The sequence below is a fragment of the Schistocerca serialis genome, chromosome 10, assembly GCF_023864345.2.
Source record: "Schistocerca serialis cubense isolate TAMUIC-IGC-003099 chromosome 10, iqSchSeri2.2, whole genome shotgun sequence".
Taxonomy (NCBI): domain Eukaryota; kingdom Metazoa; phylum Arthropoda; class Insecta; order Orthoptera; family Acrididae; genus Schistocerca; species Schistocerca serialis.
The window spans coordinates 158,237,252-158,256,601 of NC_064647.1; the positions used below are offsets into that span (position 1 = coordinate 158,237,252).

Sequence of the window (19,350 nt, forward strand, 5' to 3'; positions counted from 1 at the left end):
CCCCAGTCGCGAGTCATAGGCTGGAATGTTCTGTGCTCCCTAAGACGCCGATCAATTGCTTCGAACGTCTTCCTGTCGGGACACCTTCGTTCTGGAAATGTGTCTCGATACAAACGTACCGCGCCACGGCTATTGCCCCGTGCTAATCCATACATCAAATGGGCATCTGCCAACTCCGCATGTGTAAACATTGCACTGACTGCAAAACCACGTTCGTGATGAACACTTACCTGTTGATGCTACGTACTGATGTGCTTGATGCTAGTAGTGTAGAGCAATGAGTCGCATGTCAACACAAGCACCGAAGTCAACATTACCTTCCTTCAATTGGGCCAACTGGCAGTGAATCGAGGAAGGTACAGTACATACTGACGAAACTAAAATGAGCTCTAACATGGAAATTAAGCGTTTCCGGACACATGTCCACATAACATCTTTTCTTTATTTGTGTGTGAGGAATGTTTCCTGAAAGTTTGGCCGTACCTTTTTGTAACACCCTGTATAGAGGGCGGTAGTATCGAGCACACAAGGTATGAAATTGTGGTGCTTTGGCGGAGCTGTCATTTGTAGTCAGGTGATTCACATGAAAAGGAGTCTGACATGTTTATAGCCATGCAACAGGAATTAAGACCTTGAACATGGAATGGTAGTTGGAGCGTGACGCATGAGACATTGAATTTCGAAAACTGTTAACGAATTCAATATTCAAAGATCCACAGTGCCAAGAGTGTGCTGAGAATACAAAATTCGAGACTTAACCTCTCAGCACCAAATACGTAGTGGCCGACAGCCTTCACTTAACGACCGAGAGCAGCGGCATTTGTGTTGAGTTGTCAGTGCTAACAGACAAGCAATTCTGCATGAAATAACCTCAGAAATCAGTGTGAAGTGTATGACGAATCTATCCGTAACGTCAGTACGGCGAAATTTGGCGTTAATGGGCTATGGCAGCAGGCGACTGACGCGAGTGCCTTTGCTAACAGCATGACATCGCCTGCAGCACATCTTCTGGGTTTGTGACCATATCAGCTGGTCCCCAGAAGACTGAAAAACCTTGGCCTTGTCAGATGATTTCCAATTTCAGTTGGTGACAGCTGATAGTAGGGTTCGAGTGCGACACAGACCACACGAAGCCATGATCCCAAACTGTCAATAAGGCACTGTGCAAGCTGATGGTGGCTCCGGTAATGGTGTAGGCTGTGTTTATATGGAATGGACTGGGTCCTCTGATCCAGCTGAACCGATCATTGACTGGAAATGGTTATGCTGGGCTGCTTGGAGACCATTTGCAGCCATTGATCGTCTTCATGTCCCCAAACAACATTATCACAGGGCCATAATAGTTTGTAACTGGTTTGGAGAACGATTCAAGTGAATGATCTGGCCACCCCGATTGCCCACTGTGAATCCCATAGAATATTTGTACGACATAACCGAGAGATCTTTTCGTGCACAAAATCCTACACTGGAAACACTTTCCCAATTATGGACGGCTATAGAGGCAGCATGGCTAAATATTTCTGCAGGTTACTTCGACAACTTGTTGAGTCCATGCCATGTCGAGTTGCTACACTATTCCGGGCGAAAGGAGGTCCGACACAATATTAGTATGTACCCCATGACTTTTGTCACCTGCGTACTATTCCCCCCTTGAAAAAGCACATTGCCCACATTTGAGCACTGTGGATGGTGTAGAACTGGTGCTCACATAACCCTCAGCCACTGACTTAAGGCATGGCAATGAAGTTGTGTGTGTGTGTGTATGTGTGTGTGTGTGTGTGTGTGTGTGTGTGTGTGTGTGTGCACCAGTCAGTTATACAAAATTAACACAGTAATCTTGGTCAACATATCGACATGACAGATTGGCAGAGAGGAGCTATCGTGTTTGGACACTGTAAAGGAAGTTGCCCACTTTGTTGGTGGAATGTCCAGTGTATCTACAAGGAATGGTGTACCACTCACAGCTATGCAACACATCATGACAGCACGAGTTGTAGTAAGATCCCAAAGCAGGGACTAAAGACAAATGTCATGTTTTGCCAGTGACACTTGGTTTCAAGATAGACAGAACTGCTGATGTCAGTGAATACAGGTCCAGTTCAACAAGTCTTTGGTTGAGGATTGAAAAGGAAAGTGCACGAATTGGAGATATGAAGTGAGGTATTTCACAAAAGGCAGTTGGTCGCAACAACACATAAAGCTGTACATCTTCAATGTTCCAAACACAGCAACAAGGCAGCAGCTGAATCGAGTCATCTAATATAATCTGATGAGTCAAAATGTCACCTCTTTTTAAATTATGTGAGGCACCAACTGCACCGACAGCCCTGTGAGATGTTTAACTCCGCAGTGTGTGGCAGGTGTAGAGCTGGTTCTAATGTTCTACATCTAAATGCATACTACGCAACTGTGCATGCCGAAGGATACCCTGTGCCAATACTAATCGTGTTCATTACTGTTCCAGTTTCAAATTGAATGAGGAAAAACTGACAGCCTTATGGGTCTGTATAAGCCCTAATTTCTTGTATCCTATCTTCCTAGTCCCTACACAAAATGTATTCAGGCAGCAGTAAAATCAGTCTGCTGTCAGCTTCAAATGCGAGCGCTCTAAATTTTTCCCCATAGTATTCCTCAAGAACAGTGTGACCTTCCCTCCAGGGATTCCCATTTGAGTTCCAAGGTATCTCTGTATTACTTGCGTGAGTTAGAACCTACTGGTAACAAATCTAGCAGCCCACCTGTGAATTGCTTCGCTGTCTTTCTTTAATCTGACTTTGTGAGGAAGCCAAACACTCGAGCAGTACGCAAGAATAGGTTGCACTTGTGTCCTATACATGGTCTCCTTTACAGCTGAACAATACTTTCCTAAAATTCACTCAATAAACCAAAGTCGACCATTCACCTTGCGTACCACAGTTCTCACATGCTCATTTTATTTCATATTGCTTTGCAATGTTATGCTCAGATATTTAAACAACATGAATATGCCAATCAGGACACTGCCAATGCTGTATCTGAACATTGCAGGTTTGTTTTTCCTACTCATCTGCATTAATTATTTTTTCTTTTTTTTTCTTTTTTTGTACATTTAGAGCAGCTAGAAGTCATCACAACAACTAGAAATTTTGTCTAAGTCATCTTGAATTCTCCTACAGTCACTCAACTTCAGCATCTTACGTGGGACACTCCAGATGTCACCCTTGTCTCTGATGAACACTCGCCATCGACGTCAGTGTACTGAGTTCTATTACTTTTTGAGTGACTCACATGTCTGGCGTCCTATTCTGTATGCTCATACCTTTGTCAATAGTCTGCAGTGGGGAACTGTATCAAATGCTTTCTAGAAACTTATGAATGTGAGAACTGCTGGTTGCCCTTTATCCTTGGTTTGCAGCAGATCTTCTGAGAAAAAGGCAAACCGAGTTTTTGCACAATTGATGCTTTCCAAATCCGTGCTGATTTGTGCACAGAAGCTTTTCAGTCTCTTGGAAATTTATTACATTTGGACTCAGAATATGTCCTAGAATTCTGCAGCAAAATGGCGATAAGGATATTGGCCTGTAATTTTGTGTGCCCATCATTTTACTCTTCTTATATGCTGCGCTCACCTACACTTTTTTACAGTGACTCTGGAGTTTTCTCTGATTGTACCGTGAGTTGGTTTACCATAAACATGAACCAGAATGTATATTTCAATGCCGACCAAGTATTACCGTTTCCTTTTTTTCCCCTCTGTCTTCATAACAACTATGCTTTGGAGACTCCCATGTTCAAAGATAACAGCAGCCATGTCTGGGACTATTTGGAGCAGCAAGTGAAATCTAGCAGTCAACATCTCTGCAATTTGGTAGCTCTGCAGTATATAACCATCAATGAGTAACTTCAGCAGGATATGGTATTCATGAAGAAAGTTGTGGTTTCTCTTCCATCATCAAGGCCAGAGATGGTGTTTCACAGTATTAGCATGGTATCTCTTGGTGACATGACTAATTTTTGACTGGTGTATTTCCCAGCACTGCACCATTTCTCAGTGTCTGCATGTCACTTGTATTAACCAAGTTTCCTTACCCACGACCAGTAATCACATTCTTTTAATGCTTTCTTCCCCATTGTTTATATCTGTGTAATAGCTCACCCACAAGACAGAACTCTCAGCGGCCTGCTGTGTTCATTAAGTGTAAGTAGGAATGCTTTGCTCTAATGAGCAGCTTTCCTGAGCTGCACGCCTAATGAAACAGTTCCAGTGATAGACAGAAATAAAAACCCAAGGCCATCAGATCCCCACCTGTTGGCAAATACCAGCTGCCACTGCTGCAGTCTACAGTGGGCTCTGAAACTGTGTGTTGTGCCAATTTTCTCTGTTTCAGAGCTAAACGCAGCTTATTGGATGATGCTTATTCAACAATTTCATTCTGAAATCACAGGGAGAGAAGGTTTGATTGAGTTGTATTTACATTTGTGTTTGCTTGTTAAGATTTTTGCTACCCAAGCTTTGCAGCAAAAAGTCTCCACCTTAATTTTTAAAACAATGGAACCTGCCATTGGCATCTTTCCTGTTTCATTTTGTAATGATATTTCCTCAATTTCACATTGTAGTAGAGCAACTGAATAACTCAAAGCAAATAGAATTTAGCATTTGCTATTAAGATTTTTACATATATTCTTGCAATGTAATTGATTTTGAACTCTGCATCATAGATTAAATTAAATTCCCTGCAAGTTCTGTGTTCAATCCAGAGCGCTGCAACTAAAATTAGTTTGACTACCACCCTTTTAAAATGTCACCAGCTTTTGTGGATTCATTTCATGTACTTCAGTTGCTGATAATCATCGATCTTGAATGAGGTGTACTTTTCCTACACCTGAAATATCTGGGTCCACTTAACATAGTTCAGGCTGTCTGTGTCAAGTTATTCAAACAAATGATGCAGTCAAAATACTTTTAAAATTTGTTTACTGCATCACAAACTGAGGAAGACTGATATACATTTTGCTCCTAAAACATGACATAGCACTGACATACCATGGCTATTGCCATTGTTCCTTATGTAGCTTTCAACAATAACAAAATTGTATGGTAGATTGTTTCTATCATACTTATTTCAGTTCACAACTAATATATCAACGCTTTTATAAAACTGGTTATGGAATTTGGTTTTGCAGCATTTTTTAATTAGTTAGCGTGTTGAAATAGTACTTGAAATAGGTATTTACAGCAATGTTCTAATTATTTTCATTGATAGTTTTATAAACACAGATTGGCTTTTGTTCATAACACAGATCGTGTGACTTAACAGTTAGCTGTATAATAATTACTCTTACCTTTCTACGTACAAACTGATAAATTGGACCTTTGTTCACACTGATTTTGATATATTTTCAGTTTGTGGGTTGATACCTTTATAAATTAATTACAGTTCAATGTAATTGGTCTCAATAACCCCAAGTTAACTTAGTTTCATCAATACAGTAATCAAATAACGTTACACTACAAGCTCTTTAATTTACATAATTTCACATAAACTTTGGTATCAGATACGTCATTGTCATCAGAATCATTGTTTTCAGTTGTTTGCCACATTACTCTGTGTTTTAGCTTCCATTTATGAATAATTCCCTTAGTCGCTTCTACTGCCACTACCAAATTTATCAGATGTTTTTCATAACGCAGCTGAGTAAAAAAAGTCTCATATCAACTTGAATGGAACAATGAGTATGAAACCAATTAAATTATGACACCAAAGAAATTCTGAATCTGCAGTGTAGTTGCATTTCAGTGAAGCAGTCTCCACTGATTCTATTCCTTATATTTCAGTTAATTTAAGAAATGCTTATTTTCAGTCTCAGTTGTACATATGCTAAGTGACTAGTTTCGATGATTCGTTCGACCTATACTTGAGTATTGCTCATCAGTGTGGGATCCGTACCAGGTCGGGTTGACGGAGGAGATAGAGAAGATCCAATGAAGAGCGGCGCGTTTCGTCACCGGGTTATTTGGTAACCGTGATAGCGTTACGGAGATGTTTAATAAACTCAAGTGGCAGACTCTGCAAGAGAGGCGCTCTGCATCGCGGTGTAGCTTGCTCGCCAGGTTTCGAGAGGGTGCGTTTCTGGATGAGGTATCGAATATATTGCTTCCCCCTACTTATACCTCCCGAGGAGATCACGAATGTAAAATTAGAGAGATTAGAGCGCGCACGGAGGCTTTCAGACAGTCGTTCTTCCCGCGAACCATACACGACTGGAACAGGAAAGGGAGGTAATGACAGTGGCACGTAAAGTGCCCTCCGCCACACACCGTTGGGTGGCTTGCGGAGTATCAATGTAGATGTAGATGTAGATGTAGATCGTCTTCAGATCTGAGCAGGCACTAATCATGAGCAGTCAACTATTTTTTAAATAAAAGACCACTCATATTTGAAATTGGTCACTGACTGATTAAACTAGTCATAATTCATCATACACACACCTGAGACTATGAAAATAAACATTTCTTGAACATATAGTTGTGGTACTTTACGTGACAAAAATCTCATCAATTATCACAGTCACATAATTAAATTAACCTTTCAAATCTTAATGTGACTATCTTTTATCATCATATCATGATCATTAATTGAATCTAGTGTCTGGAATATGCCAAATCTGCAGTACCATCGTAACCTCATATAAATTCATGTAGGCCTATCCAAGAATGAGAGGTCTTCAGTACTGGTATGGTTACCATAAATTAACTTCATTCCAGGCTGTATCTAATCTGTTGTCCACTTTTCAAAACTAAAAATATTTTATTAATGCCCAGAACTAGTCTTTATCTGTCTCTTGAAATACTTAATGTTAGTTACTTAAGGTGTCTATTGGTGGACAACTGTTCATTGTATTGGTACTAAAACATAAAAATGTTGCCACAGTAATTGTTCTCACCAATTTGTGTCACTTAACAAAATTTTCCACTCTTTTCATCATACTCATCTCTCAATCATATACACATATGTATTCATTCATTTTTGATTTGTACATGCATCTTGTTTCATAAAGCTAATAATGAAGGTGATCCTCAGGTATACAGAACAAGACAAATTATACATTAACAGGTAGAAACAGACAATAAAGAGTCCAAACAAACAATGGAAAATCCAGGATGGAATGTAACAATACCATAGAAGGAAAGTTGCTACTCACCATATAGCGGAGATGATGAGTCGCGATAGGCACAATAAATTGTGTGAATCTTTTTATTGTGCCTATTGCGACTCAGCATCTCCGCTATATGGTGAGTAGCAACTCTACAATAAATAGTCCCATATACTAACAACCAGTTGCAATTAGTGCTAATCTAATAACATTGATAATTACAGAAAAATTAAAGAGAAAAACAGTCACTTTGCACAAAGCCACCACTCTCCCTCTTATGCTACTCAGCGGCATATAGAGCATTTATGTAACTCCACTGATTGCTGAGAACAGTATCAGATATGTAGTAGAAAAGTTAATTGTCTGTTTCACTTGTACATTAACGTTAACTGGATGTTACATCCCCTAGTTCAAACACACACATAAATTATAGTAGAAATGGCTAACAATATAATCTTTCACTTTTTTTTTTTTTTTTTTTTTTTTTGGAACATTTGACAATTTCCAATTTATTGGCTGATGTTTAGGAGTAAACTGTCAGACATTTGCACCAGATAATAAAACTCCAACCTAAACTGTAGATAGGAACACACACAGACTGTACAGAAATTATTTTTACTCTTGAAACTTCCTGGCAGATTAAAACTGTGTGCCAGACCGAGACTCAAACTCGAGACCTTTGCCTTTTGTGAGCAATTGCTCTACCATCAGAGCTACCAAAGCACGACTCATGACCCGTCCGCACAGCTTCAATTCTGCCACTGCCTTATCTGCTCCCTTCAAAACTTCACAGAAACTCTTCTATGAACCTTGCAGAACTAGCACTCCTGGAAGAAGGAATATTGCAGAGACATGGCTTGGCGAAAGCCTGGGGGATTTCCAGAATCAGATTTTCACTCTGCTCTGATATGAAACTTCCTGGCAGATTAAAACTGTGTGCCAGACTGAGACTCAAACTCGGGACTTTTGCCTTTCGCGGGGCAAGTGCTCTGCCATCTGAGCTACCCAAGCATGACCTGTCCTCACAGCTTCAATTCTGCCAGTACCTCGACTCCTACCTTCCATACTTCACAGAAGCTCTTCTCTTGGTACTGCAGTTCTGAATTTCAAGGTTCAGCTTAAATTAGTAAATGCTGCTGCCATTAGGGAGTAAATATATTGACATCAGAGTTTAAGGAATCATGATCCCGGATGAGGCTTTTGCAAGATATTAAATTCAGATTTTATTATGATATTCTTTACTTGCATGCTTGTGTAGAACAAATACTTTTATTATCTTGGTTTTGCTGGCTTAGAAGATTACACTCATCAAAGTGTCACATAAGTGAATTCCTTTTTCATAGATTGAGCGTGAAGTTATCCTGAGCAGTGCAGATAAGAACTCAAAGATTCCAATCCTGCACGAGTACAAAAAGAGGACAAAACCAGCAACAATTGCACCAGAGGGGCCCAACAAGCAGATTGCCTGGACAGAGGACAAGAGGCAGCACCTTCAGCAGCACCATACCATGGTGAGTCTCCATAGCACACAAAACAGTGCTCAGCTCTTGTGCTTGCAGTTAGCAGTCACAGATTAAAACGTATTTAATAGTATTTTTATCCTTATAAAGACAATATCTAACAACATTTTGTTTCAAAGATTAAAAATCCAGGTTGGAATATCAACAACACAAGGAAAAGGGTAGGCTGCTGCTCTCCAGAAAGATGATACACTGAGTTGTAGACAGGTACAGCAAAAATACCAACATTTAGCTTTTGGCCAAAGCCTTCTCCAGAAAAGGAATAACACACACACACACACACACACACACACACACACACACACACACAAATTTTGATTCACACAAGCATGCACACATGGCCGTCGCCATTTCTAACAGCTCAAGGGGAATTCCAGTCTGAGCTGCCAGAGACTGTTGTTGTATAGGTGAGATACTGTTGCTTGTGTGAATGAATGTGTGTGTGTGTGTGTGTGTGTGTGTGTGTGTGTGTGTGTGTGTGTTTCCTTTTATGAATAAGGCTTTGGCCAAAAGCTAATTGTGTAATAGTCTCATTGTGTCATCTTTATGGAGAGTATTAATCTGTCCTTTCCCTTACAATGTTAAAATTTTATTTCACTAATTTAAGCACTATGTTGCCTTTCGAGAATAGTAATTTTTTCTGTTACCAAGCTGAAATAAATTAACCTTTCTGGGTCATTAACTATGAGGCATGTTCCAAAAGTAAGTTTTGTTATTGTTTTTGAAAGAGAAGATAGTACACAAGGTGGCACAAACAAATGCCATATGAATCCACTCTCATTGCTGGTGCAATGATGGAAGGGGCATCAGTGGAGTAGGAATGATACATGCACGGAGCTCCAAAGAAGACAGAGTAGCAGCAGACCGGGGTGCCCGATGTTATTACAGTACAATCATGATGACAGACAGACATGTACTGTCAGTGCAATTACCAATGGAAGTGTGTTCTGTTACCTGGTACAAACGGGCATGGGAGGCTAGTGTGCCGATCATCCACGAATGCTTACAGACCATATATGGTGATGAGTTCACGTCTCGTCAAATGGTTGGTCACTGCTGATGCATATTCAGAGATGGAAGACAGATTGCAGAACATGAAAGCTGAAATAGGTATCCCTTCACATCCGTGAACAAAAATAACAATGCTGAGGTGAGGCGGAGGGGGCTGTGTGAAATTCCTTGCATCGCAAGACATGGAATTTTACCAGAGTGGTTCCATCAAATTGACTGCACGCCACAACAAATGTCAAAAAATAGTGCAAGGGGTATAGTTTGTGATACAGTGAAGTATTTGTTTTTGGCAACAAAGTTTCCATGTGAAAAATAGTAATGAAATGTGCTTTCAGAACCTGCCTCACACTTAGGGCCATATATACACTTACACTATGCAGGGAGAGTGAGATAGATATTGTGGTAGATGAGGTGTACCAGAACATTAGACATATTAAAAAAGGGAAGGCACCAATGGAGGATGACATTTCAGTTATAGTGACTGTAGCACAAGGAAAAGTCATACTAAAAGAACTTGCAGAATTATTGCAATGATTTTTGTGACAGAAAGTGATCCCCAAAAACTGGAACACCATTGGAATTATTCTTCACAAGAAAAGGGGCAGACCAGAAAAAAACACACACCTATCAGTTTCCCCTCTGTAATGCGCAAGCAATTTAAAAATAAGTTTCCAGTGTCCAAACTAGAAATCTTGCTATTAGTGTGTAGTGCCAGTTTTGACTTACAGCATTTATACTTGGACTTTTAATCTGAAAACCATTCAGATGGGTTGCTCAGTGAGCAATTGAAAGACGTACATGCTGGCAAAGACATGAAAACAATCATCCGTATCAGGGGGGCTGGCTATTGAGATAGGTGGGACATATTGCATGTGAATGGGTGGTAGATGGACCAAGAGAAAGTTCTTTGCTGGATTCCAAGAGACAAGAAAAGATGGAAATGATGATCTGATGGATGGTGAATAGATGTCATTATAAAGCATGCAGGAGTTTGTAATGATTCTGTTACCAATGTTAGTGGAAATTCACTTAGTGTCAGTTATTTATGTTTTTCTTCAGATAATTTTTAAACTTTATTGCAAATTCAATTGAAATTTTAGTGGAATGTCACATAAGATCTACATGCCTTTTGATATTATGTTCCAATAGGGTGACGAAAGTCTCTTTGTCACTGTTATACGGTGTAGAGTTCACTGCATGTGGAATATTCTCCCTGCACTCCATCAAATAACCAACAATTAAATCTTATGCAATTTATTCGCCTTAATACTTCACTTTGATATACCACTGAATCCTCATTACAAAAGTACAAACTTGGCTGAACACTGATCTGCACAAGTGGTATTAAATTTCTGCCTATTCGACTCCACTCCCCAATTCACCATGCAGTCGTCGTACATCTAAACACAAAACAGTTACCATGTTACACAATGTAGTTGAAGTGTTTACAAAAATAAACTTTTAGCTGTAAGTTTCAAATTTATAATGCTTCATATACAAAAGTATGTTTTACAAAAACGTGTAAATAAGTTTTACATAAACAGAATTTTGGTTAAATATGTTAGACTATATACATTTTTACGAAATGTGTTTACTATGCATTTAATTTCAAAAGACATTACATTATTTTTAATTACATGGTTGTTTTTAATACTAACATTCTCATAGAATCTTGAATAAAAACTGAACAGATTAAGATAGTTAGCTATTTCATAATCATACATAATTTTAATCCAGCTACATGTTATTTTCTAGAACACTCTCAGTGGAACTTTAGATAATTGATGAAGTTTTGAGATGTAATAATATTGTTAACTATAACAGCATTTGTAAATCCATGTAACATTGACGTTGTGAGAGTCAAAGTATTCACATAAATTATGAGAAATTTTCAAATACATGATTTTGGTATCATATACTTCATTAACCTTAAGGATTGTGTAGTACACTAATTTGTTTTGTTCTGGTAGACTACAAGTAATATGTAGGTGTACAGCTGAAGATGACACGTACATACATGTAGAAGTCTGGAGGAGGCCTTTACACAGCAGTGGTTGCCAAATGGTTGTTGTTGATGGTGGTGTTGATGATTGCTTCTAAGGTTTGACTGGCCACTTCCTCCCTTCCCACATTTGTTAAAGCTCTCATTCCTGTTGTAAGAAACAATAACTCCTTTCATCACAAAAAAGAAACCATTTTCATCAATAATCAAATGCTGGTAAGCCCAAGCAGTGAGTCCAGTGTGAAGATGATCGGAGGGAATGCCAGCACGCAGAGCTACCACTCCCTGGAACACACCCGCTGCAGTTGGTATTCGGTGGCTGTAGCAGCAGCCTGCACAGCCCAGGGGAGGGGAGGGGGTGGGAGGGAAGTGGGGGAGGGTGAGTTGCTACCATGAATGCTAATTGGTGCAGCTCAGCGTGCAGGGCATGAAGCTCGAGGCACTCCACACCGGAGCACAGCCAGTCTGGCACGGCATGTCTACCAGGTAAACAACATGCACTACACTGTACACTAGAATACTTTCACTCAGTACTATTGTATGGTGCAATTTTCTATGGCTTTGCAGCTAAGGTCCAAATAGAATTTATCCTGCATAGTGTGCAGGGAGCATGTTATGTAAAGCTGACTGCTGCACATCTTGCATAAGCATCTTCAGAGAGCTCGGGATTCTTATATTCACATGCAAGTATGTATGCTCCCTTGCACTGTTTGTGGATAGTAATAGAACAGAAATTAGGATGAAGTGTGAAAAGCACAACCAGGAATAATTTCTATGTAGACTGTGGATCCCTTTGTAGGACTGGAAACGGACTTAAATACTCTGGCGCAAAAATCTGTAAGAGGTTGCCGAACGTCGTGAAGGACCTTGGAAAGCCCAAAATATTCAAAACTATAGTGAAAGATGGTGACATTAGGCAGTCCCTCCTATAATTTATCAGAACATTTGGACTCTGCAGTGTAAATTTTGGTTAACATTTTAATTTTTCCAGTAAACAGAAAATCTAAAAATTTGTCTGAAATCAGCAAAGTTACATATAGACTTAATTTGAATAACCAGATAAAAACAAAAAGTGAGTAGTGCAAGAGGAATAGTTGCTTTTCTGCTAATGTACATACAATAAAGTTCCCATAATTATCAATGTGAGAGGATTTGCACCAGTTTTATGCAGTAACTGTTTCTGCCAGTTGATGCACATTTCAACTCTTTCCACACATTTGAAGGCTTCCCTTCATAATGCAATTTGCTGAAAAGAATTTGTGAGTGAGTGAATGAGTTAATGAATGGATTATAATAGATCTGAATGAGTAACATTATAATTATTAATCACCATCTGTAGATCTGAAGAACCTTTATGCATATGGACAGAGTTGTAAGTGTACATTAGCTAAGAGAAGCAGTTATTAGCAACCAGTTCTTTATTCTTTATTAATAAACAACTTGTCTAACTGAAGTATGCTGTTTTGTGTTTAGGATGGCTAAATAGAACATAGAAAAACATACAGAAAAAGTTCTTTGCTTAATATTTTCTTGATTACATTGATTTTTATTGAAGAATAAGAGTTATCTACATAATGCAGGAAGAGATGTCTGTTTTTAACTTGTCGCAATTACCAGTTTTTTTTTTCTGGCAGCTACAAAAAAATGATGTAGAACTTCACTCTGGACACTAGTCTGCACAGAAAATACTTTATTGCCTTTTGTTGAGATTGTCTGTTGTTATATAAGTAGTAATAACCATTTGGGGGGTGAGAAGATTCCAAGATCCTTTAGGGAGACTCTCTCATCTCATGAAAGACGGTGGAGTTTTGAACAGCTTCTCTCTCTCTCTCTCTCTCTCTCTCTCTTTATCAGTATCTATATATAACTCAGTAGGTAGCACTTTTTTTTACTTCACTGCCATCCTGCAATGATGTATATCTGTTTCATCTCAGCATGGGCCAGTAAATGGTTCTGACGACACACTTGTTCTGACTACGAGAACTCTGCACAGTTTGAACCTCGGGGATAAAAGCATGGCCCTGGAGGACATGTCTCACCAGATGTACAAGGTAAATATTCTCTGTTCATTAAGAAACAAGTTTAATTTTCTACTTAATCACCAAAAATCACATACTCTTCCAACTGAAATATCCACATGTTTACTGTTATATTTAATAAAAGAGACACTGCTGTCACTCATCTATGTTTTAGTTAAAAAATACATTTTCTGGATTTCCAACCAAGTTGACAGTTCCATTTTTATGCACTCTATAATCTGTGACAGTAATATTCATTGCCTTAGTGATCATAAGAAACCGCAGATGCTTCACGTGCAAGTTTTGAATCTTTGTCATCCATCTTTCTTCCCTTGCTCCACTGCGAAAATTATAAAAGAAAATTACACCTCTGTAAAGTCTCTATTTTGCTGTTTTTGTCTTGAAGTACTAGAGAGGATATAATTTATGTTTGTATTTGTCCATTTATACCATAATGCAATTACTATTGTGGTAATACATTATTAAGTTTAGTTATAAGTCATCAGGTAGTACAGGCAAATATTTCACACATTTCATACTGAGCTGCATTTTGCATTTTACACTGGCTATCTGAAGGTGGCTCTTAAGAAGAATCAAAACTGTTACTCAATAAATTGATGTGTGATCAATGAGTGTTATCTTGTAATAAATCTCAGTATGGTCATGGTTTCCCAGTGGCGTCATTAATTTGTTCAGGTATCAACTTTTCAGTATTGCTCAAAGCTGCAGTGGTGTGTATGTACAAAGGAGGGTGAAGAAGAGTCATACAGCAGCAAGAGTTAGTGTACTGTACGAAAAGTCAACAAGTCTATGTTTTGACATATGTATTGAATTTTGAGTTAATGCATATGTTGTGCCTTGTCTGTATTACCTTTGCAAAGTTTGGTGACATAATGGAAAACTACCATGAAAATCAAAAGCAAAGGCTTTCTACATATATCAGAAGAGAGCTGAAAGCAGAAACTGATGAGACAGAGAGACAGAGAGAGAGAGAGAGAGAGAGAGAGAGAGAGAGAGTTATTGCAGTCACAGCTGCAATTTAATATAATTGATGGTTCATTTTGGCTATTATAGATCATATTCAGATCTTTCCAGCTTAATTATAGAGTGCAAATTAAACTCATCACCACATATGGCCGTCTTAACATTAAAACACGTTTTAATGCTGAGTGGGCGGAAGTTGATGTATTACTCTATTAAACTGTAACTAAACCAAATAGATTTGAAGAAGCCTCATAATGGCTGAAACTGACAATTACCTGTATTAAATCACTGTTGTGACTGCAATAAATAACCAGTTATAACTGTGATGTCAGTTGCTGCATCTCTTTGTAGACGTTATGTCTTGTCTTATATTTGTCTGTCTCCACTTTATTTGGTGTATATGACTTAATCAGTGCAGCAAAATATACACTAAATGTTACATCTGTGTAGGCGCAGCCTCTGCAGGTACCGAATGAAGCCAGCCGAGGGAAGGATTACAGGAGTCAGTTTCACAACCCCTACCTCTACAATGGGTGAGTCAAATTTACAATGACAAATGTTAAATTATGCCCTGTCTAACACGGTCACTCCATCTGTATACAACAAAATTTAATAATTTAGTTCAGTTGGTGATTTACTAGTATGAATAACAACACTGCATCACCACAGGCCATTATGAAGATGGAAATTACAGAAATTACAGAAACTTTGTACAATTAATTTGTACAATTAATTAATTCTCATCTTGAATGCAGGATCAGTGGGTCTTGGAGTTTAACTTTCAAATAACATGAAACACCTACTTCAAATTTTTTCTTTTATTTTTGTCAGATGCTAGGCAAATTTGCAGAAATTGGTACAGATACACTCCCACTCACCTCTGCTGCTTACATATTTATAAAAATCTATCATCATCTTATCATGTTCTATTATTTTTTACTTTATTTACACTTGATTTTTCTATTTTACACCAATTTACATAGTTTATTATGCTGGAGGTCATTTGCCTTCTCGTTTGCTCTGGAAAGTTGATGCTTTTCGTGGGAAAACAGTATTAATGTTACCAAATTTTAGATTTATTACATTAGTTTCATTTTCTGCAATATTACAAATTATTTTTTTATTATCGTGCTTCAATACTTAACCACATGAATTCTATGGTTTAACTGTTTTGAAATTATTTGTCAGTTTTGTTTTTTCTTCATAAAAGTCACAGTTTATGAAGTAATTCTACAATTCACATGATGTAAACAAGGTATTGCCCCATACTTGCATATTTTTATCTGGCATTATTAATTCCACCAGTTACACTACCTAATTACCAAATGAAGCAAAAGTGTCAACTGTCTACTCAAGATTATATTGTAACCCTTTGCTGTGGACAAGTTAACTCGTCTCACTTTGCCACTCCCCAGATGCTGACGATGTGTTTAAATACACTCCAGGGCTTCCTTACACCTTATTTACATGTTTATGCACCCCATTCCACCAACCCTGTCACTGCTGTGGGAAAGTTACTTCCCTATCCCAGTGAATAATAAGATTTCGAGTATTTATCAGACAACATACTTGTCTCTTTGCATGCCACCATTTGCAAAAACCTTGTTTTGATATCTTGAACCATTCATGAAATATGAGGAGTGTTATGACCACAAAATTCCTGATGCCCAGGAATGGAACTGGGAGTGCCACATACAACTGTCTGCCATATATAAAAATCAGTAACTTGAGAATAAAATGAGACGTCATTCTGCTCACAATTTTAAATAAAATTTCAATATATTATCTACCTTTCATACAGAACAATTTATGAGCTAAAATCAACTATATGCCTAGTTACACAAAGCATTTTTACCTCTAACAACTCTGTAAAATTTGGTGCAGTGCTTCACTTAATTTGATGCAGCAGAGTAACTATGATGAATAATGAAAAGAAATTTAGTCCTTTATAGAGCAAAGATATACGACTGAAAGTTGTGCAAGCATTAAATTTTTTCAGTGAATAATTTGCTTAAATTCGGGTGGTAAGCATTTCAAAGCGGCCAGAACACCATGTCTCGACAGGGGATCTCAAGTTGATTCCGTATTTCTAGATTTCCGGAAAGCTTTTGACACTGTTCCTCACAAGTGACTTCTAATCAAGTTGCGGACCTATGGGGTATCATATCAGTTGAGCGACTGGATTCGTCATTTCCTGTCAGGAAGGTCGCAGTTCGTAGTAATAGACGGCAAATCGTCAAGTAAAACTGAAGCAATATCAGGTGTTCCCCAGGGAAGCATCCTGGGACCTCTGCTGTTCGTGATCTATATAAATGACCTGGGTGACAATCTGAGCAGTTCTCTTAGGTTGTTCGCAGATGATCGTCTAGTAAGGTCATCCGAAGACCAGTATCAGTTGCAAAGCGATTTAGAAAAGATTGCTGTATGGTGTGGCAGGTGGCAGTTGACACTAAATAACGAAAAATGTGAGGTGATCCACATGAGTTCCAAAAGAAATCCATTGGAATTTGATTACTCGATAAATAGTACAATTCTCAAGGCTGTCAATTCAACTAAGTACCTGGGTGTTAAAATTACGAGCAACTTCAGTTGGAAAGACCACGTAGATAATATTGTGGGGAAGGCGAGCCAAAGGTTGCGTTTCTTTGGCAGGACACTTAGAAGATGCAACAAGTCCACTAAAGAGACATCTTACACTACACTCATTCATCCTCTGTGAGAATATTGCTGCGCGTTGTGGGATCCTTAACAGGTGGGATTGACGGAGGACATCGAAAGGGTGCAAAAAAGGGCAGCTCATTTTGTATTATCACATAATAGGGGAGAGAGTGTGGCAGATATGATACGCAAGTTGGTATGGAAGTCATTAAAGCAAAGACATTTTTCGTCGCCGCGAGATCTATTTACGAAATTTCAGTCACCAACTTTCTCTTCCGAACGCGAAAATATTTTGTCGAGCCCAACCTACATAGGTAGGAATGATCATCAAAATAAAATAAGAGAAATCAGAGCTCAAACAGAAAGGTTTAGGTGTTCATTTTTCCCATGCGCTGTTCGGGAGTGGAATGGTAGAGAGATAGTAAGGTTGTGGTTCGATGAACCCTCTGCCAAGCACTTAAATGTGAATTGCAGAGTAATCATGTAGATGTAGATGTCAGGGTAAGGCAAGCAAAACAGTGACAGAGCTGTACTCAGCCCGGAATGCAAAGAGCACATCTGCAGCAGTCATAGGATTAATGCCAAAAACTTTAAATGATAAGTTGTAGGATCAATAAATTCACGTGTATCAGGTGCTGTACAAAATTTTAGTATCATGCACTAAATTATCATCTCACTAACGTACTCACTTCCACCTTTTCACTGACTCGTACCTCTGTGCCTCATTTCTAACGAAGACACCACGCAAACGCCGCATCGACCGGTGCGGTGCCTCGGGCGTGGGGCTCCTCGGCACAGGGTCGCCCGCCGGTGCCGAACCAGGGACCGCCGGGAGGACAGCACCAGCACCAGCACCAGCACCACCAGCAGCAGCTCAGTGCGGCACCACAGCAGCACCACCAGGACTCCGGCAGCAGCGGCACCGCCAGTGCAGGCGTAGTCAGGAGGGACCATTCGGGGGAACGAGCGAGACAGGCTCAGCAGCAGCAGCAGGGCAGCGAGTCGGAGCTGGTGAGTGAGTGGGGCCTTTATGCATCTGGTGTCATACTTTGATTGTGAAGCAGCAAGTAGGCCTATTAGGAAATTTCAGTTTTCCAACGGTCTGCCTGCATACCTCACTGGTGAGATGCAGGATCACTCGTATGCGGGAGGAGGAGAGGCTAGGGTTAATGAACATGGAGCTAGGGACAGTGAAACAAATGACACAGCCACGATGACCTTCCTCCTATGTCTATACCTACAACTACTTATAAACTCCACGAGCCACCATATGGTGCATGGCTGAGGGTACCTTCTACCACTGCTAGTCATTTCTTTTCCTGTTGCAAATGGAGTGAGGGAATAATGACTGTCTGTACATTTCCGTACAAGCCCTAATTTCTCTTATCTTGTCTCTTGGTGGCAGTAGGATCATTCTGCAGTCTGTTGCAGATGTTGGTTCTCCGATTGTGTTTTACAAAAAGGAAGATTGTGTGTTGTCTGACTTTCTACCTAGGTTATAAGGTAGAAAATTGTGATGTGTTTTCAGGTGACTGGTTAATTCTATTTTTTCCTAGTGATCAACAACACGTACTTACAGCATATTATACTGAGCTGTATGTATTTCATTAAATATGTGGTCTAGGGGTGCCGGCACAGTAGCTCAGCGTGTTCGGTCAGAGGGTTAGCTGCCCTCTGTAATAAAAAAACTGAGTTAATGGATCAACGACGAACTGAAACGGGTGTCTTGCGACGTCCGCCCCGAGCAGATGCAATCAGCCAAAAATGAACAAAACGAGATTATATATATATATTAAAAAAAAAGAAAAAAAAGGGGGGGGGTAGCATCTTTCATTCGTAATCAAAATGTCTTCGGCCCCGGGTTCAAAACATGCCACCACTTAAATTTTTGGCATTTTCAGCCAAAGAATTCCGGCATTAGAGGTCACTCTCATTTTGCCAATGGCCTTGTTGGTTGAAGAGTGTGGAGGAAAAGGCAGAGATTCAGGGCACCCTCTTGTCTTTGGGGTGGGAAACTGCCCAT

General features: G+C 39.3%; 1 protein-coding gene across 5 annotated transcripts in view; it reads left to right on the top strand.

Annotated features, from left to right (window-relative positions):
• LOC126424843 (mediator of RNA polymerase II transcription subunit 1-like) overlaps nt 1–19,350 on the top strand; it is an 867,028-nt gene that overhangs the window by 798,182 nt on the left and 49,496 nt on the right. For all 5 annotated transcript variants that reach the window (XM_050087650.1, XM_050087652.1, XM_050087651.1 and 2 more), the window contains 4 exons: nt 8,478–8,645; nt 13,602–13,718; nt 15,120–15,202; nt 18,065–18,338. In XM_050087650.1, coding sequence (XP_049943607.1) covers nt 8,478–8,645; nt 13,602–13,718; nt 15,120–15,202; nt 18,065–18,338 — 642 coding nt within the window. The remainder of the gene's footprint in view (nt 1–8,477; nt 8,646–13,601; nt 13,719–15,119; nt 15,203–18,064; nt 18,339–19,350) is intronic.